Source organism: Notolabrus celidotus, chromosome 12, assembly GCF_009762535.1.
Source record: "Notolabrus celidotus isolate fNotCel1 chromosome 12, fNotCel1.pri, whole genome shotgun sequence".
NCBI lineage: Eukaryota > Metazoa > Chordata > Actinopteri > Labriformes > Labridae > Notolabrus > Notolabrus celidotus.
In genome coordinates, this window is record NC_048283.1 from 25,023,095 (window position 1) to 25,044,541 (window position 21,447).

Genomic DNA, 21,447 nt, shown 5'->3' on the forward strand with positions numbered 1-21,447 from the left:
AGAAACTCTACACATATACATTTCATATACATTTATTGAGCCCCATTTTAATTCACAAGGAATTTCAGAACCAGGAACTATTGAGGGTTCATTATGGCACCTAGGAAGGTTTGATGATGAGGATTTTGTTTTATTTACAAGTCTCATTCAACAATGCTTTTAGAAATGTACTGAAGACTTACATTTTTTTTTTGTTCTGCATGATTAAATTAAAAGCTGGGAAGAGGTTAAATGCAACACTGTTTAGAGATATATGCAAACGTTTTTTGTCATTTAAAATGAGTTAAACATGATACAGATGCATCCACTCTAATTTTCTTTAGGTTAACCGGTATCAGTAATTTATAATATTAAATATATTGCCAATAGATGATCAATACAAATAATAATAATAATAATAATATAATAATAATAATAAATAATAATAATATAATTGCCATCACATAATTATTATGATTATGTTTGTATTATCAAAATAAATATAATTATAATAATTGTTATTATTACATATATATTAAAATAATTGTTATTATTATTAAGATTATGTTTACTTTTATTATCATCATTATTAATTTTGATTTTTTATTATCAAAAATCAATATGTATTATTATTATTTTGATAATTATTATATTTATTTTGACATCATTGAGAAGAAGCATTAAAAAAAGCATTTCATTACATTGTAATATTTTGTGTTCCATAAATAACTGCTCTTCATGTATCTTTTACGTCTGTGTAATAATATTATCATAGTTAAATAATTTATTGATTATTATATAGTGTAATAATAATAGTCACATAATGCACCTACATTTGGAAAATTGATAAGAATTCCTGTTAATGCAATTTGATTTTCTAATTTGCCTTTTCATTTTAATTTTGGTACCTATTTGCTTCCATAGTAATATCCCCTGGATGTAATAATTATCAATGGCAAACGTTACAATTAGAGAGGTCGAGTGTCATCGCGAGATCTGAGCGCGGGATTTCCCTCGGCGGTAGGTGGAGACTTGACACAGCAGCAGAGTGGAGTCGGTATCCAGGCAGCTGCTCTCTGTCTCTGCTTACTGAGAGCTAGGCTAGCTGGTAAACAACCCCAAACAGCCCCGGCGGTGTGTCGGGGAATGTAATGACTGAACCCGCCGTTGTTTTCCTCTAGTAGTCTCGGTTTTCGTCCGAGTTGAGCTTTTCGTTCCCACTACATGTCTCGTGTTCCCGTGCAGGACCGTCTCTGCTAAAGGCTGGCTCGTTACTGAGACACACTGATGCTGCCGAGATGAGCTAACCTTTCAACTGTCGTCAGAGACAAAAGCAACATTTCCACTGAGACCTGAGGTAAGAACCTCTCCACACATGATGATTTATGTAGAACTAAAACAGGCTGCATGGGTATTATTGTGACTGTCACAGGGCTGTTGTGGGTCCATCTCACAGAGGAGTGTGTCCAGCTGACAGACAGCTGAATCTCTGCACATAGATGTGTGTTAAACCTAAATAAATACAGCAAACGGTGTTGAAAAATTACACTCTTTCATGCAACAAATCTCCCTTGATGCTTTAATACTGCTCTCTAAAAATACTATTTAAAATATAGCCTACTCCCATCTAATTAACAATTGAATGAATGAATATTTCATAACAGAGCTGCTCCCAGAAACCTACATTTCTAGTGTCCCAAAATGTATTTGGATGGCTGTGAATGCATTATAAATATGCATGAATGTGCATGACCAAAAAACATAAAGAAGCAGATGTTAGTGTGTTTTTATTCCTGTATTTGTTCAATTTAAGGCAGAGGATGTGAAGGAATCATAATCTAACAGAAGAAAAACATCTGCAGGTAGCTTTTTTGATAGACCAGATTACAGTCTGACAGTGCATGTGAGTAAAACAATTAAAATATGAATGTTTGTGATTAGTCTGGATTTAGTGTTCAGGGTTATTTTTGTCTTATCTCCATTGTATTTTTGCACAATGGTAAACCAAAATCTCAATCTTGCACCCTGGACCGCGTGTGCCTTCCTAAAATGCATTGACCAGTGTGTGTTTAGCACTACAGGTGATGGGTTGGTTTACAACATGAAGATTTAAAACTGACCTCCAGTCATTAATTATTCAAAGTAAACATCATTATGGACAACAGTGATCTGTGTTTGAGGGCATGAATATTTATTCTTCCACAAACTGCATGTGCACCAGTTTAAGGACTTTATCTGTGGATATTTAATTTAAATAATGTACTTGGGTTAAAACCAAATCTTCCAATCAGCGCTGAGTGAATGAAGTTAAAGTAGAAGCACTTGCCTCACTGAAGCTCATTTATGTGCCTGCAGCTTTCTAGTATTTAATCCAGAGTAGGACCCACAGTTCAGACACAAATGGAGGCGAGGAGGAAGTCTTGAAAACGGTTTTAATAAGGTTTAACTTGCAACAGGTAGAGTCCAGTCCAGTGCTTTATGGATGGTGAGTGGCTGTTTGTGGTCCTGGAGATCTGGTCCCAGGGAGACACGAGATTCGATTCTTTCAAGGGAAAGGATTTCATAAAAACACATTAAAAGAGGGCCTGAGCTGAGGACCACGGTAAACGAACGATCTGGTGATGAGTGGAGGACTGAGCCAGGCTTATACCCTGCAGACAGAGTATTTGGCTTGATTGCAGATTAGCAGCAAACAAGACAAATACAGAGAGGAAGAAAAGTGGAGGGACAACTGTGAAAGTTAGCATCATATTGGCCTAGTGGTCTAAGCATGCGCCCGTGTACAGAGGCTGTAGTCCTAGTCTCCACGGTTTGACTCCCAGCCGTGAAAATTTGCAGCACTCTGTGCTCCTCACGCTTTCTGTCTCTCTACAGCTGTCCTATTAATAAAGGCAAAGAGGTGCAAAAATATATCTTAGTCGAGTCGTGATATCTGAATACTCGTTTAATAATAAATACAATCGAATAGATCATGTGACTATAATCTCATCTTTAAAATGTATTCTTTTAAAAGGTTTCTGAGTTGCAGGGCATCTTAAAGCTGTTCTCTTTTGCTACTATATAACAAAAAACTTCCATATTAACATTTAAAGATTCTAATAAACTATGGATGCACCGAAAATTTGGCCACCGTAAATGGCCCAAAAGTGTCATTTCGGTTTTCAGACGAAATACTTTTATCACCGGAACAACACGGCCGAAACAGAATGTTCTGATGACGCCAGCATGCGCTTGTCTGGATAAGGGCCAACATGTCTGCATCCGTTCTTCCTTTAACTGCAGCATTAAAGCATCTTCTAAGCAAAGAGGTTGAGCGGACCACAGAGTGAAAACAATGAAAAGTACACTCTTAGAGTCTGTCAGCACACGTTTCACTGAGAAATGATCCAGGCCACGATGGATGCGGAGAACCCGCTTGGAGACGGAGAAGCGCACAGCGCAGGAGAAGGGGGAACAGAGCGCAGAAAAAAAGACTGGTCTCTCTGAACCAGATGAGGGGCATACACCCTCGTTGTCTGATATGTTCAACGAGATCCTTGATTTTAGTGAGGTTAGTACACAGTCAGCCATAAATGCAATGGTACTTATAACTGGCATATAGTTTCTTTCGGTGTTTCTTGGTTTCCCTCATTTTCGGTTCGTCCAAAAATTTTCATTTTTGGTGCATCCCTACTAATAATATAAGGAAAGCATCAGTGCCAGTTGTCAGTAAAATGTGCGCGGCTGTGTGAGATTCAGAAGCGGAGGAAAAACGCAGACTTGTGCAGCGACAGTGAGTTCTGTCTATGAAAAAATACCTGAAAAATGAGGTTCAGTGCAAAGTTTAGAGGTAAAAGTAGAAATCTAGATCATAATCCAATCCATATGTATACGTATGTTCATATCTGCATGTCGGAACAGTCTCTCTCCTCACATTGCAGAGAAAATGGGGAAATATTTGAATAGTCTGCAATAGTTAGCAGTGCCTATCAGATAGTGTTTTCGTTGAAATGATCATCCCTAATTATAATCTGCAGCATGCTGCACTGAAACTGGAGAGTTTGACTACAGGTCTCCTCGTTTGCACTGCGATAATGCAACAACTGCCGTGGAAGATATGTGGTAATAATAAATGTTATATATGTGTTACTGCAGTTCCTCTACTCCAGTTCAGATGTTTTTCACATCCCAGGAGTTTCGGATTATCTTTCAGAATATTATTGTTGGTATTTGTGATCCTGTGAGTCTGTTGTACTCAGAAACAACCAGAAGAGAGAATATTTAAGTTAAAGTGCATCATGTCAGTTCCCTGGTGTTGAATGAGGTTCAAAATTCAGGCCTCATTCAAAAGGATTCTGTTTACAGACGTTGCAGAGTTCTCCTGTCCGTCTTTATATCAGATATCTGTGAATCAAAGCAGAATCTACAAGTTATTGGTGTCAGAGGTGTTCTCAATTCTTTTGGTGATCTGGATCGAGTTCTGATCAATCTCATTTGAAGATGCTTGGGGAAACAGAAGAGCAAAGATGACGGAGCATATTGGCCAAAATGCATCGATTAGCCTTCATCAGATGGAAATGAAGCTTTGCATCACATGCTGAACTCTTGTGTCTTGGGTTGCAGTCAGAGCGTCGACAATGACCAGCGAACAGATGGGTGAATATCAGCTGACTGCTTTGAGGGACTAAAAATACTGTCAGACACCTTCAGAGACAAAACAATCATCAGACGATGTTGATGATGAAGTTCTGAGACAGAAGTAGAAATAGAAAAAGAAGACGTGATATTGTTCACACCTTCTTTCCCCATCACAGGATTTGACGTTTGTCTTTCTTTGTTTCCCCTGCCCTCTTTTATGTCTGCTTTGTGTGGAGACGTTCAACAGGGTCTCATGCTATGCACCAGGAGCTCTCCCCATTATTCCCTCACTTTGATCTGCATTCCTGCTCTTGTCTTTGGGAATAATTCAAAGCAGTCCGTTGCAACTTTTCGCAAAACTGAAACGCTGACTTGTGCAGGAAAAGATGAGTCTGCATGGGAACCCTCTGTGAATACTCCTGCGTTTTCAGGGGGGGAAAGTATACGCTGGGAGTCGTGACTCTAAAGGAACTGATTTTCATGTATTTCCACATCAGCTACCTGCTGAGCAGAGCCGAGCCGCGTGGCTTCTCAAAAGTGTCGCTGTAGATGAAGTCGCACGCTGTATGGGCTGCAGTGTGTTGTTAAAAACAGCTTAGAATGAGAAGATATCCAAACATACTGTACAAAGGTGCACGTCTATGTCTCAATGACAATTATAAACTGTGAAATGCCTTTTCAAAGAAGCTGCTTGCATCTTAAATCTTTAGCAACATGTTGAACAAATGCACGGCAGCATTTCTGGCACGTTGACCTCAATAAGGAACTGAAAGAGGTTCATCTAATCACAGAATGTTGTCGTCCTGGGCTGTGTCTGTTCCTACGTGACCTCAACAGGCTGCTCTTAGTTATCATTTTATTTGTAAATTGCTGTCCATGTTTTCTCTGCCTTTTATGACCCAACATCAAGACAGGATAAGATCCAGTCCCATTTTACAGACAGGACTCAGTCTGATCTCATCTTAATCCACCATGAGCAGAGCATTTAGCAAGTTACAGTGGCAAGGACAAACTTTCTTTAACAGGCAGAAACCTCCAGCAGGACCAGACTCATGTCAGGACACACATCTGATTAGACTGAGTTGGAGAGAGGGATAGAGGGAGATGAAGAGAGAGAGAGATGATGGTGGTGAGATGGGTAGTAGTAGTTATAACAGATGGAGTCTGGCACGTCCACAGCAGCAGGCCGTCTACAGCAGAGATCCAGAGGAACCTACAAGACAAGGGAGCTCAGGGATTCCAGAAAGGTCTATGGTTAGTGACTTTAATGGGACAGGGAGCGTTAAAAAAACAAACTAGTAATTACACAGGTCAGGTAACTTCCACACCACACAGCTGTTCTCTTAAATCCACTCATGGTGATGATTGTCACCAACCTTACCTTTAAACATGAGAATAAATCTTCATTTGTTCGTCTGTTGCAGATCCATTACTGTCAGGCTCTGGACTAAAATCCTTATCAGGTTTAGACTCTATTAAGAAGTCAGAGAGCGATTCAGTGCTTGTGTAAAGTTGATTTCTAAGATAGTCTCTGAGCTGTAGCGAATTATATTCTTGCACAGTAATGTTTCAGTGAGGAGGTTCGCAGGCTTTTAGGCACTTACACCGTCGAAAGATTCAGGTTTCCAACTGACTCAATATTTTATTTAGCCTGTCTAATGTGGCAAGATCAGGAGACGCTGCTTTTTAGAGGCTTCATCCAGATAAGTTAAGATCTATTCAGCCTCCTCTGCAGGGAAGGAGGTTTTCTTTATTTGTGGTGTTTAGTTATCGATGTACACCTCAGAAACCCTGCTTTGCCCTGGTGGTCTGACTCGTGGTTTGCATACTTAATTCTAGAAACTTTCCCAAGCTCAGTCCGAGGGTCCAATTATAATTGTTTTCTCTAAAGGTCTGCAGGTCAGAACTGAACCCGAGCTTCGAGTACTCTAGCCTCCGTACACCGGCTGCATGATACAACCACCGAGCAAAACAAGTGCCCCCAACAAAGATTGTTCCCAAGCTCCCGAAGATACAAATACATCACTCTACATTTGAGGACAAAGGATGACCAGGGTTTGTCAAGTCATGTGTTGCATTGTTAAATCTTTAAGGCCTTACTGACATGTGACTAATGCAATGTTTAGACCATATAATGATGGATAGGAAAGGTGAAACAGGGAACAGGAAAGAAGGGTTCACAATGGATTTAGAGGTGTGCCTGCTTTCTCAACACCCCCCGGTTGTGTTTTCAGCACGGAGCAGGACCGCCGACAACTGGAGTCATGTGACCGAGGTTTTACCGCCATAATTACTGAATCAATGATTCTCCTCCTCCTCTCCTCATCCATGTTGTCTTTATGATCATCTGAAAACCTCTGACCTGTTGACTCCAGGCCTGGCTCCGCTCATCATGACGGTTTGCTGTTGTAGTTAAGTGAAATACAATCTGGTGATAACACAGAGTGTTTTATTCTGAAAATTAACCGGATGTTTTCATTTTGTTTTGGTGCCTGACTTCCTGTCCCACTCCATCTGCTCTGTTCAGATTGATGCGTCGTGCTCCGGCATCCAGCAAAAATAGGAGTCTTGCGTATTTGATGAGCAGATCCAGTGGAAGTTAACACATTGACTAGAATAGAAACCTATCAGATCTGGTGCTGTGACGAATCGGAGACGGACCGGACACGGATCTAGTGGAAATAGGATGTCAGTCTAAAGTTACTGCAACCTCAAGCAGCATCTCTGTACAGCTGAGGGAAGGTATCATCTGACTATATCTGCTGCAGACTGTTTATAAAAATAAGTTCTATTTTCACTGCTAGTTTGAAACGTAACAGTAGTCATACACCAGAGGATGCTCTGCAGGAGGTTTTGTTCTGGGCACTGAGTCCCAAATGAAGTTTGATGAGGTGAAAATCTCAAACTCTCAGTTTACGAATGTTTCCAAAATGGACAGCAGCGGTGGAAGCAACCCGAAAGCTTTAGCATTTAGAAAACACCTTCAAGATAACATCACATCCAGCTTTGTGTTCTCATTGTGTCCCTTTCACTTGGTCTGCAGGTCGTCCACATCAGCCTGAGTTCCTCCTGTATCCGCTGGGAGAGGAGAGAGTCTTGTATGCTCTGGGAGAGCTGTATTTCAGGAGGCGTAGCAGGCCGGTGTTGGAGAATGATATAGAAAAGGATGAAAAAGTTATAAAGTAGCGGGCGATCAATCAGAGGAGTAATCAGTCTCACTTTGGTTCAGGCGAGTCGTCAGACATGCGATGTGTCTAACAAAGACTAGGGGCATTCTCTGACACTCACTGCCACTCATTACAGAGAAGACAGCTAAGCTTCCACAGCTAGACTGGATGGTATTGCACTAAATTCATTTAACAGAACCTTGCGTGCGTGTGTGTTTGCGTGTATGTCTGCCTGAACATGTCTGAGAAAGCAATGCTAAGTGAGAGAGAGGGGCATGAGACTTATCTTTGTATTGCACGATAATGGCTGCAGGGCCATTAATTCTCCAAAGTGCCACACTGAGCTCCAGGCGGCTTGATCCAACCTGACAGGCCACATTTGGTCCAGGAATAAAGATGACAAAGAATAAGGACACATCATCCCGGCCAGGAGAGATCAACAATCAGGCAGCCGTGAAAAGAAAAGCAGGTAGAGAGCAGGAGGGAGAAGGACGACTCTAATTCCCTGCCTGGTTCTTCTAGTGACCAGGCATGCAGGGCTCTCCAAGGTGATGTGGAAGGGTAGACATGCAGCAAAGAAACGTGGAGAAAGAGGGAAGATTAACTCCAAAGAGGGGGATGGTTATTTGCAAGAAATGATGAACACTGGGGGCCTGAATGGGCTGCCACCGCTCCCCTCCCTCACTTCGGCTTTCCAGGATTCTCATTAAAATGCATTAGACTCTCTGTGCTGCCCTGCGCCGCTTTCCACCACATCATCGGGGTGCTTATCATCTCCAGAGCAAACAGATATGCTAACCAGTAACACTGGGGAAGCTGGAGCTTCAGTGTCAGCCTGGAAGGCAGCGCGGAGAGAGCAGTGACAGACAGTTTAGGCGGGGGAGTGATGCTCTTAAAGGGATTTTTATTGAAGATGATGACGAATTAAACGGGTGAAGGAACACGACAGTTACAGGTCAGTGGACTTTCTCCTGAAGTCCAAAAGGAGAGCTTGCACTTGAGAGAGTTTTATTGAATCGTGACCCTGAAGTAGCCCTCACAGAACGCTGCTCTTCTGCTGCCTCCACCATTCACTCATGAAGCTATTCTGTGTAATGAATGAGCATCTGCAAGATACATTTAATAGTCTTTACCTTGTTGCTCACTGACGGACTCTTGTGTGTGTTTACCTCAGAGTTATGACCATGTTTGGATGCTTCAGCTGGCGTGTGTGTGTGCGTTTGACTTTCCAGTTAACTTGTTCCCCCATCAGCCCCGTGACTCAACGCCACGTCACCCAGCTTCTTCAGCTTGCTGCTGCACCAGCCAGTCATGTGACACAGGCCTCACAACGAAGACTCAGGTGCACCATGTGGAGGAGGGAGATAAGTCTTACTGTCATGTGTTGCATTGTTAAATCTTGAAGGCCTCACGTCTGACATTTGAATAAATGCAATGAAACATGTTTGGACTGTAGAGTGATGTATAGGAATGGTGAAAGATTGAAAACGGGGACCAGGAAAGAAGGGTTAACTCGGTTTTAGAGGAAAATTAAGCTGCTTTCTGGCCTATAAGGATGCAGAAAGACACCTATGTAACTCTGATTAAACCTCATGAGGTCATCTCAGATCTGCTTGCACGGAGCAGGACCACCGGACAGCTGGAGTCATGTGACCTAGGTTTTCCCTCGGAGAAAACTGAATCAAGGATTCTCCCCCTCCGCTCATCATCCATGTTGTCTTTATGGTCCTCTGAAAACCGGGATTCGGCTAAAATAGAAGTTCGGAGGGCCGGATCAGAGACACACTGCCAAATTCCACCAGATCAGTGTCCAGTCCGTCTCCGATCCGTCACAGCACTGGAGCTGATTCTGTTTCTATTCTAGTCAATGTATTAACTTCCTCTGGATCCACTCCATTGTGTTCCAGCTGCGTCTCTGATCTGGCAGGTCGGAGCCCTCCGGATCAGATACGCAAGACTAATATTTTTGCCGGATGCCAGAGCACGACGCATCAATCTCAACCATAGACTGTATAAAATATGGACGTAGTATCCGTGACGTCACCCATCTGTTTCTGAACGCTGTTTTGAGACCAGTCGTCGGCGGGAGCCATATTGCTTCTGTCAAGCCAGTGTGACGTAAAGAGGCGGAGTTTGAGTCTCCTAGCCAACAGCTACAGTGTTCCTGCAGGCAGCTGTGCCTCTCATTTGAAGACTAGTAATCTCAATATCTTCGAAATTGCCGTGTTAGAAAAAAATTCACCCCCCTCACAGTGAGAGCACATCGAAAAATGAGCTATTCAGACTACACTCGTCTTTTGTACCAGGCTGTAAACATGTTTATTTCTGCTGTAAAGATCGTCTTTTTCCCATTCATGTGTATGTGACTTCTGGTACTTCCGGAGTCAGCCTCAAGCGGATTCTCGATGAACTGCAGCTTTTAACACTTCCGCATTGACTCATATTTTTAGACCGGAGGTTGCCGCTTGATCTCAACAGAGATCAGGCATTTTGGTGCCTGACAGGAAGTCAGGCACCAAAACAAAATGAAAACATCCGGCTAATTTTCAGAATAAAACACTCTGTGTTCTCACCAGATTGTATTTCACTTAACTACAACAACAAACCGTCATGATGAGCGGAGCCAGGCCTGGAGTCAACAGGTCAGAGGTTTTCAGAGGACCATAAAGACAACATAGATGAGGAGAGGAGAATCCTTGTTTCAGTAATTACAGCGGGAAAACCTTTGTCACATGACTCCAGCTGTCTGGTGGTCCTGCTCCGTGCTGAAAACACAACCGGTGGGTGTTGGTGGACGAGAGAGCACAGAGCCAGACTGCAGCGGATTGGAGACGGACCGGATGCAGATCTGGTGGAGGTCCTGTGACAGCCGGAAGCAACTAAGTTGATCCAGTTGAAGTTAACACATTGACTAGAATAGAAACCTATCAGATCCGGTGCTTTGATGGATCAGAGATGGACCGGACACGGATCTGGTTGACCTTGGCCGTAAGAGTTATCAGAATATTCACAAATAAGGACCAAGTTTACAAGACAGACAAGGCTATCAAAAGCGATGCTCTTTCAATATTTTTCATGTGATGCAATTATGTAGTGTCAGCCTGTAACTCAGGTTCACCTGCTTCGATTCTTACCTTTATTTGCAGCATCCTTTTGTGATACCTCGAACCTTGAGCATAAAATGATCTGTGTGCTTAATTTCATATTTAAGGTCAGACAGATCTACTTTGTGCTCCAAGGTTTAAATCTATGAAAGAAGCTGAAACTAATTGTAAGTATTCATGAATGTATGAAAGCTGTCTGTGCATGCTCTCAGACCGCTGAAGGGAAAGTTTTCTACTTGTAAGCTTCCTGCCTCAAGTTTTCATGGGCAGTGAAATCCATATGCAGAGGTGAGTGGCTGAGAAAGGTGCTGTTTTCTCTCTTGCCTGCTGGCCTTAAATGCTGCCCAGATCAACCTGTTTGTGTGTGTATGTGTGTGTGTGCCACAGCGTCGTGCAGCAGTGAGGGTGCTCAGCTTTGAATCTTTATTTGAACGTCGAGAAAATTAGTGTCAAAAGCAGCGCATGAATTTCATCATGGTGACATCATCCTTTGAGAACCCAAAGCCCATGCATTTATTAAATCTCTTGTAATTATTAGCCTGTTAGGAAATGATCGTCAGTACAAAGTCAGATGTTGATGTAACTGGGCTAAGAGGGGGCTGAGAGTGCTGTTGTTACTGGAACGTACAGCTGTTGTTCTGGCAGACCTAGATCCTGAATGAAGGGCCTTTATTTTGGAGCAGAATGTTTTTCATGATGCAAGGTTAACGTGTTATTAAGTGAATAAAGCACTGACCATCAATTTAACTTTAAAACGGGCTGCATGGTGGTGCAGTGGGTAGCACTATTGCCTCACAGTTTCCCCTTTTCGACCAAGGCAGTTTCAGGGCCGGTTCGGAGCCGGCACTCAATTGAAAACCGTTTTTCACGTTTCGACTGTGAGTGAACCGGCTCCAGGCTGGGAAAAACGGTTCCAGAGCGGCTCCAACTCTTGCTTGTCCAGAACTGCGAACAGCCCGTCAGGGGCGAGGGGCAGGGTTGCTGTGATCAAAAACACAAACCATACGTGTTTCCACCATTTTCCTGCAGCCAAGGCAAAGCAGTGGTCGGCCGAGGAATCTGACGTCATGACGTGCCTCTTCCACGGGCTCGAGTGGGCGGAAAAACAAACAGGTGCCGTGTTGGTTCGCGACTTCAACCAGCTCCGAAACAGCGAGAGCACAAGCCCAGAAATACAACCCGGTTCGCGTTTGTCTAAAAGGGGTATGCAAGAAGGTTTCTGGTTGAGTCCCAGGTTGGGCAGGCGCCTTTCTATGTAGAGTTTGCATGTTCTCCCCTTGCATGCGTGGGTTCTCTCCGGATACTCCGGCTTCCTCCCACAGTCCAACGTGTGCTCATCAGGTTCATTGATCACTCTAAATTGCCCCTAGGTGTGAGTGTGTGTAAGATTTGTTGATTTGTTGAATTGTTGTCTGTCTCTCCATGTTTGCCCTGTGATAGGTTGGCGACCTGTCCAGGGTGTACCCTGCCTTCCGCCCAAAGTATTCTGGGATTGGTGCCAGTCCTCCGTGATCCAAAGACGGGATAAGTGGTCAAGATAATGGATAAATCTTGGGATAGGCAATGATTTTAGAATATTCGTTCACTCGTTCATCGAAGTTACTCCGAATATTTTTTCATTTTAAAAGTACATTTTTTCATAGTTTTTACCGGTGCCTGGTTGTAATGCGCTGTTCCTGCCGGACGGTGGCTACAGAGCGTCTTAAAGGTGTTTTCTAACCTCATTAAGTAACAGAAGAAGAAGAATGGTACCTGCATTAAATAGCAAAAGAAGAAGAAAACATTAGGGACAGTCGCAGCGATTTTCTCTGTTTCTGAATCTCACACTACTACACACGTATTTCCAGAGACTGAGCATGGCTGTGAAACGTAAACACACGCCATGCCACGCCATGCCATGCCACGCCACGCCACGCCACGCCACGCCACGCCACGCCACGCCAGCCATGCCACGCCACACCACAGAAACACCGACATAAAGATCGAGACAGACGCTGTCAGTGGCCGCTACTAGCAGCACCTTGTCCCGGTGCCAGTTAATGTGACTGCCACAGAAATGGACTGTTAATGAAACGTTGCCATTATACTTTGTATTTGCAAGGTGGACAGTGTGCGGGATTCTTGCAACTCAAATTGTTTGAGCTTTTTCTCACTTCTCTCCTACGCACCTGTCCCTTGAAGTTGATGTGCAAAGCCTTTTCTTCATTATTGCATGTTGTGGTGCCATTCGTCCCTCCAGCGGTGTGTCGGTTAAGTGTGATGCATTGCGCTGCCTCCCTGGATCGTGAAGTCTTCTTCCACTTCTGTCTCACAGACTGTAGGTCACACACAGAGGGAGCGGACCTCCATCACACATGAAATGGAAGCGAAAGACGAGTCAGAACGGGGAGAAGTGGACACAATATCAGTGGGTCATTTAACAGCGTACACACTTGGAAATTGGATATGGATATGAGAGCATTCCCTGGTGTTAGCAGAGCTCAGGAGATAGATCTCATCTCACATCTGATTATTTTTGGAACTGCTGTGACCTTTTCTTAATTTGAAATTTTTTATTCCCAGGCAGTTTCTCTGCTCGCTCCCTCACACTGCTGACGAGCTACAACAGCAGTGTGAGGGAGCGAGCAGACAAGTGCGACAGCCACTTGTCTTCAAGGTCAGTTTAAATGACTGGATACGGATACACGTGTGTGTTTGTGCACACAGACACACACACACACACACACACACACACACACACACACACACACACACACACACAAATGGAGAAAAGTGGTCTCCTTCAGGTTGATTTGAACCTGCATGTTTTTAAACAGCAGAAACAGCTCCCCGTGTCCAGGTCTGTGTTTGGACCCGTTGAATGTGCCGATGTAAATGAGGGCGTTTAGTGCGTGCTGTGGTCTCTTGCAGTGGCTTTGACATTTTGAAGCTTTGGGTTGCTCGGCTCGGGCAAACTGCAGAGGGCATTGGTATGTGTCCCCGTGGGATCCAGTGTGCAGTGAGAGGATTTAAGCAGCACTGCTGGCACTGTTAACCTTTCGCTGCCCTTGTCCTTGTGGAGTGAGGGAGCATGCAGGATGCAGCCCTAATGTTAGTCTCACTGACAGTTTACTCTTCACAATTCATTTCACTTTATTCTGCGTGCTGCGTCAGCATCAAGGCGATGCTGCAGCTTACGGTGTCTGTGCTGCTTTGATTCACATCCGCTGTCCGTGACATTTTGTCATGAAGAATAACATCAGCTTGTTTACTGCCGTGACGAGCTGCAGATGAATTTTTGAGAATGTGAGGACAAATCTTTTCTGAGTAATCCTCATGACCAGCTTCTATTTTTCTTGAAATGAGATGCATCTGTGCTTCAAAACTACATATTATCCTTGCTGGGTTTTCACTGCTCCTCGAGATTCATTTCGGGTTCTTGATCTTGATTTTGCAAGAAAATAAAATCACCCAAAATCTTGCAACTTTTCAAACCGGTGCATCGTTCATTCTGATGATAGTGAAGCTGAAAAGTGATGGACTGATACATGCATATACGAATTGTTTTATAATATAATGCTCACATGTTTCAGATCACTATTTCCCTTCTGCATATTTCCAGTAAAGACTGAACACTTGGAGGGACTTCGTGTGATCAATAATTTGCGTCGCCTGCAGCCAATAGAGCTGAAGTGCATCATCAAATGTCAAATAGAAACAGTGACAACTTCTTCTTCTCCTCTTTTATTTTGTTGACAATCACACTGAGAGCTAATCTCTCTCATGAAATCTCAACACAGTATTGACTTGTGTCTGAAGTGATGAGACATGTTCAGTATTTCCTTCACTGAGCGAAAGAATGGATCCTAATCTGCGACCAAGTGGGAAAAGTGAACTCGGTGAGGAGACTCAGGAGCCGCCCTTAATCTTCTAAAGGAAAGGGCTGTTACCAAAAAACCTACATGACACAGATAGAGGATGCAGGGACTAACTCAGTGTGCAGACTCTCTTCTGTGTTTCCTCTTTTTTAATCACAGAGAGTGACCGTGTCACCAGGAGAGAACGAGCATATGTTAGGAAAACAGAGGAGTAAATCCTAAACATGAGTCATGAGGAATAATAGTAAAACAGAGTCATGAGTTCCACCGGTCTCCTCTTGAGTCTTGTGTTGCTTGTGTCAGCTTTTATGAATATTTAGCGCTGCAGTGTCGTTGTTCACTAAGATGCCTGTTCTGGATGAGTTAAATCTGATTTAGATTACTTTCTGCCAGAAGGCCGGCTTCAAAGACCGGCTCCCTAAATCCTGTTTTCTCTCGAGCACAGAAAAAAACCCTCATCCCTCTTCCTCCTCTCAGCTGGGTGTAGCTGCATGCTGAATTCTAAGCACACTTCATGTTGCTGTCAAGTAATTAATTAACATGAAACCTTAGTTGCGTGGTAAGTAAGTTAGCCCTCAGATGGGTATTTAGCATGCTAGTTGTCTCGTGTTTGCAGGCAGCTGCTGGCCGTTAACCGTTGGTTGATTTAGAGTCCCTCAATGACTCACTTGTTCTCTCAGTATGCAGATGAGTTTAGAGCAATGCTCTTGTTCCTTTCTCCTCCTCACAGTGTAATTTGTCTCGACACATCCAGGGAGGGCGACAGGAGATGTAAGGTTAGGAAAATGTCTTATTTGCTCGCTAAGGTAAACAACCACCAGCTATCATTCCCAAAGGTGAGAGCTGAAACCTGCTCTGATGTATCACCACATTGTACCGCTTACATAAAGAGCACCGCAGCGTTATAGGCTCGACTATTGATTTGTTAATTATAGCAGTGTTGTGTTTTGTCTCTGCTTGTAATGAGGGCTTTACATTTCTGAGGTTTGCTTTATGATTATTTTTCTCTCCATCTTCCTTTCTCCCCGCCCACAGTTGTTTCTCGGTGGTGGATGTCTCGTCGCCTCCGTCTGAGGTCGGAGGCCAGTTGGAGTCGGGAGGTGTGTCCTGGGCTGCAGCAGTGATGCGTGCGTCTGTGGCAGGCTGCAGGATGAGCGTGGGTGCGCTCCTAAACGGGCTGCTCGTCTCTGTCGTTGCGGCGCTCCTTTGGAAGTACTCCAAGCTGAGTGAGCACACTGCCCTGCTAGAGGAGGAGCTGCACATGACACGGCAGTCCCAGGAGCTTTCTCAGGCTCGTATCGACTATCATGTCGCCCTGCAGGCTCTCCAGGAGCACGGCACCCGCATGGTCTGCACTGGAAAGATGCACACCGACCGCATCTGCCGCTTCGACTACCTCTGCTACAGCTCAGAGGCGGAAGAGTTTGTGTTCTTCCACTCTAACTCTTCTGTCATGCTGCCTAACCTCGGGGCGAGGCGCTTCCAGCCCGCCCTGCTGGACTTGTCCTCCGTAGAGGACCACAACACGCAGTACTTCAACTTCTTAGAGCTCCCAGCTGCTACTCTTAAGTTTATGCCTAAGCCTGTATTTGTTCCAGATGTAACTCTGATATTTAACCGGTTTAATCCAGACAACCTGATGCACGTGTTCCATGATGACCTGCTCCCCGCCTACTACACCATGCAGCAGTATTCAGACTTAGACGATGAGGCGCGTTTGGTTTTCATGGAGGGCTGGAGTGAAGGCCCTCACTTCGACCTCTACAGACTTCTCAGCAGCAAGCAGCCTCTCCTCAAAGAACAGCTGAGGAACTTTGGGAAGCTCATGTGTTTCACCAAGTCCTACATCGGCCTGTCCAAAATGACCACCTGGTACCAGTACGGGTTCGTCCAGCCGCAGGGACCCAAAGCCAACATGTTGGTGTCTGGGAATGAGATCCGGCAGTTTGGCAAGTTCCTGATGGAGAAGATGAACATCACCGGGGTGGAGGAGGTAGAGAAGGAAGGAGCGAGCACTGAAGATGAGAAGGAGAAAAAGGACGAGTACATTGTCGTATTTAGTCGTTCAACTACGAGGCTGATCCTGAACGAAGCGGAGCTGATCATGGTGCTTGCTCAGGAGTTTCAGATGAGGGTGGTCACTGTGTCTCTGGAGGATCAGTCTTTCCCCAGCATCGTCCAGGTGATCAGTGGGGCTTCCATGTTAGTCAGCATGCATGGAGCTCAGCTCGTCACCTCACTCTTTCTCCCCAGACGAGCGACCGTCGTGGAGCTCTTCCCGTTTGCTGTGAACCCGGAGCAGTACACTCCCTATAAAACCCTCGCCTCCCTCCCAGGCATGGACCTGCACTACATCTCCTGGAGTAACACGAAGGAGGAGAACACCGTCACCCACCCGGACAGACCGTGGGAGCAAGGCGGCATCACTCAGCTGGACAAAGAGGAGCAGGAGCGGATACTCACCAGCAAAGACGTCCCACGGCACCTGTGCTGCCGAAACCCAGAGTGGCTCTTCCGGATCTACCAGGACACTCTGGTGGACATTCCCTCTTTCTTGGAAGTCCTCAAAGAAGGAATGAAGACCAAGCCCAGCATGAAAAAGTCAAAACCAGCAAGCGTAGTCCATCCGGGCCGGGTCAGAGAACCGCAGTGTCAGACCTCAGTGCAAACCAGCCACGAGGCTAAACTCACCGTCTCCTGGCAGATCCCCTGGAATCTGAAGTATCTGAAGGTGAGGGAGGTGAAGTATGAAGTGTGGATCCAGGAGCAGGGAGAGAACACCTATATGCCTTATATCCTTCCCCAACGAACTACACCTTTTCAGAAAACATCAAGCCCTTCACCACCTACCTGGTGTGGGTGAGATGCATCTTCAACAAGAACCTCCTGGGACCTTTCGCAGACGTTCTCATGTGCAGGACCTAGAGCAAACATCTGCTGGTCTGGGTTGCTGTGCAGAGAAGTGGAGTCATGCCTGTTCCAGATTATTAACATGTAAAGCTTAATAAGTCCAGCGAGAGGTGATGTGGCACACCTCCCCAGTCTGAGAACGAGCTGCTGAACTCTGATGGAGAGGTTTTTGTTTGGCCATGGAGTAACTGCAAAACACTTGAAGCACAGGGTCTGAACTTTCACTAAGTATATTTCCTGTCCTACAAAGAAAGAGAGAGCTAAACCGTCTACAAGAATTCAAATCCACAGATTTATTTATGTGCAGAATAATATATAAAGTTTTTTTAGTCTTAGTCAGAACACTGGTTCTTTACCTTTTACAGTATGCAATATAGCTTTTCTGTGGAGAGCAAGAGAGATTTTAGAATAGCAAGATTTTTTTATGTTTTTTGACTTGTCTGCCGTGTGAGTGTGATTCCCCGTGTGGCTCAGTTCACCTACATTCGCCTCTTTCTGCAGAACCCAGCCAAAACCAAAGCAACTCTGTCATCATGATTTCAGCCAACCATCATTCATGCCATCACGTCATTCTTCTTATGTTACTTAGAATTTCACGTATCGTACAAAAAAATGTGTCAAGGAAGAGTTTTATGAACGCCATACTCACTAAACTTTTAGATTATGAAACTACAGAGTGATTTAAGGTACTGTGAGGAGTCTCTTTAGTCTCTTTATGACCTACATGATAGATGTCGATATTCGTACACCCGTTAAGTGACTCTGTTTCGAGCTCTTTTGGTAAAGTTTGTCAGTGAGAAGTAAGTAATCAAGCAGGAGGAGTTTCTTCTTCAGATATGTTTGGTCCTTATGGCTGATACTGGAGCAGGATTATCAAACAGATGAACTGTTGACGTTTCAGACGGAGAAACTCCGTGCATTGCTAGCTAAAAGAGCTAAATGTCTATGAACAGGATTTAATGTTTATGCTTCACCTCTCTTTGAGGACTAAAGAGTTGGACCGTGTGCATATTTACATTATTCAGTCATTTATCGACACACAGGAGCTCACATCAAGACACGGGCTGTGACGGCTAACGTCAAACCGGTACGTCAGAGTTCACAAAGTTTAGTCCTTGTTATGTTACATTTCACACTTTGACGTAGCTACAAAACAACACTTAAGAAAAGTAGGATTAAAAATAAATTCTGTAGTCATTGGGCTTAAAAAACACTACCAGTTTCATCCAAAGGGGGCGCCAGAATCAACACATGAAAACTCCTCACTGTGCCTTTAACGAGCATTTTGAAATAGACACAAGTGTTTTTCAGCAACCACAGATACGTCACATTAATTTTACTGCACTAGGAAATTGTTGTTCTCTAATTGGCACTAATTACGTCTGTATTAATTGTAATTTTCTGTAGAGTGAATTTGTTACGTTAGAAACAGTTTCCAGTCTTAGTATCTGGTCAGGAGAGTCTTATTCTGAATTCTTAATTGAAAGAATAGATATATGTGTGTAGCCGATCAAGCATTAGCGTTTAGTTTCATTATTTGGCTTGTTAGAGATTAAAAAAAAGCCTCAAATCTGCACCCTGACTTTTCCTGTCAGGCGTATCTTTATTGTCACTGTCCCAGCCTGTCACTTTAAGAAGGCAGTGTGTGCATGTAATGAGTCTGATGTTGATTTCAGAAGTGAGAGTGTTATGAGACTGCAGAAAGTGTCAACATAAGCTTAGTTTGAAGAGTAGTGTTTTTAAAGGCCCCATGTGAGTCGTATGTGCTGCACTGAGTTGATTGTACACTTGTTTTATGCAAAGTCACCGTGTTATCTCCCTGCCAGTCTTCAAATGTTAGAAAGTTAGGTAGGTAGTTAGCAGCTATATGCCAGGCTGAAGCCTAAAGGAACCAGCTCTTAGGCACTTTTGTGGAAAAAGCCACGATGGATTATTAGGGCCATTCATTAAAAAAAAAATGTGTATATATAAAATTTATTTTATTTAAGTTACATTTTTCCCTTTATGAATAGGACAGCTTAAGAGAGACAGGAAACGTGGGAAGCAGAGAGCGGGGGAAGACATGCAGGACACGGTCACAGCCGGGATTCGAACCAGCGACTTCTGTGATAAGAACTATAGCCACTGTATATGGGGCAAGCTTAGACCGCAAGGCCAACAGCACCCCATTAGCAATAATTTTAAAGAAATTAAGCCAGAGAAGAAGAGTAATTATCTAAGAGTAAACTCACAAATATTTGAGAAAAAAAGCACAAATTTGTGAGATATATAAAGTCAAAAATTTGCAAGAAAAGACAGAAAAGTTTTTAAGCTTCCCACTTTTGCACATCAGACACTGCTGCCGTGCATTATGCCTGCTGTGCTCCACCTCGTATAAGATTTAGCCTTTGATTATGACCTTTAAACCTAAATTACAGCAAATATTTGAATATGATCGAGACATGGGCATTATGAGGGAATAAAGACTAGTTTCCATATTAGGAGAACCTTCGTGTTTCTATCATGAAGAGAAAATTACCTGTTCAACATGTTCTGTGCAATTATGACCATGTCAGATTTTTAACTACATCACAAGCCCCATCAGTGCAGTTTGCTCCAGAGTTGCACTTTATTGTGGCTGAGATGATCTGTCAGCATATCACTCACAGATATGATGAACTGGATGAAGGGGAGGGGGGCCTTACTGTTTTATTAACCCATTTACTTTCTGCAACGAGCTTTCAAAATTTTGTTTAATCTCGGATAGTTACTCCTCTCCTCCTGCTCCGTTATTCATTTAATAAAAAATAAACACAAGTTTCATTGCCGGCTCACTTTGTCTGAGTCGCCTCATTTGTTATGAAGTGCTGCTCCTTAGTATCTAGAATTGTGTTCCCTTTTAGACTCTGAATTTGAATTGGAGGTTTCAGTGCGTGGGAGATGAGATGTAGCAGCAGACGGTTTATGGGTGAAACAAAACACTGCCACCAACCTTAATTTGATGATGTCATGTCCTTTATGAGAATCTCTGTAACCATTTGGACTTAGACGATCCTTCTCTTTTCTTTTGCCAAACATCCTCCTACATGTCTTCACACGCTGACATTATTCCCCTGAAGTTCTCAGATGCAGTTCTGTTTGTCAAAGCATGTTCAAGAGATTATTTGCTGTGTGAAAGACGCAATGGTTTAGAAATGTGTGTGTTTGTATTGTTGGTTTAGATACGTGCGAGATGTCCTCCTGTGTGTGCTGAGTGAATCGAGAGTCTGTTTTCTACATTAGCCAAGAGTTTGTTTCTTTTTCAGTACCTGTGATTGAATAAAGAAGCTTATTTCTTACAATAAACGCTTGTCTCTGAACATTTTGTGACATGACTTAAATCCCTAAGAATGAAACATTATTACTGTCCCGCCTGCAGACACGTGACTAATAGTTTACATTTCTTAAATGAGGCACATTGCAAAATAAAAGCACATACTAGTTCTTCACAGGCATAAAAAAATCATGTCTATGCACCTGTTTATATTTCATTATTAAGTTCCTCGACCTTTTGGTTGTACCTTAAAGTTTCTGGAAAATTATTAATTTCAAATGGTCTCTGAGTGCTGAGTTACAAAATACTCCAGAGCCAGGACTTGTATCATTTATTAGTTTTATCACTTTGTAATCCCCGGGCATTGAGGACCATGGTACGCCCGGAGCAGTGGAGGCTGAAGTGTAGTATGTGCACGCAGAGGAGCTCGGCTGTGGGTGTCAGACGGAGCTGTTTGTCTAAAGTCTGAGCTGTTCAGAGAAAGTTGGTGAACCGGTCCTGGGGAAAGTTAGTGAACTGGT

General features: G+C 43.6%; 1 protein-coding gene across 1 annotated transcript; it reads left to right on the forward strand.

Annotated features, from left to right (window-relative positions):
• The first annotated feature begins 996 nt into the window (after positions 1–996).
• On the forward strand, positions 997–20,955 carry pomgnt2 (protein O-linked mannose N-acetylglucosaminyltransferase 2 (beta 1,4-)). Its single transcript, XM_034698260.1, has 2 exons — positions 997–1,336; positions 15,760–20,955. Exon 2 carries the CDS (start codon positions 15,848–15,850, stop codon positions 17,585–17,587), a length of 1,740 nt encoding a protein of 579 aa, XP_034554151.1. The 5' UTR covers positions 997–1,336; positions 15,760–15,847; the 3' UTR covers positions 17,588–20,955.
• Positions 20,956–21,447: the final 492 nt, after the last annotated feature.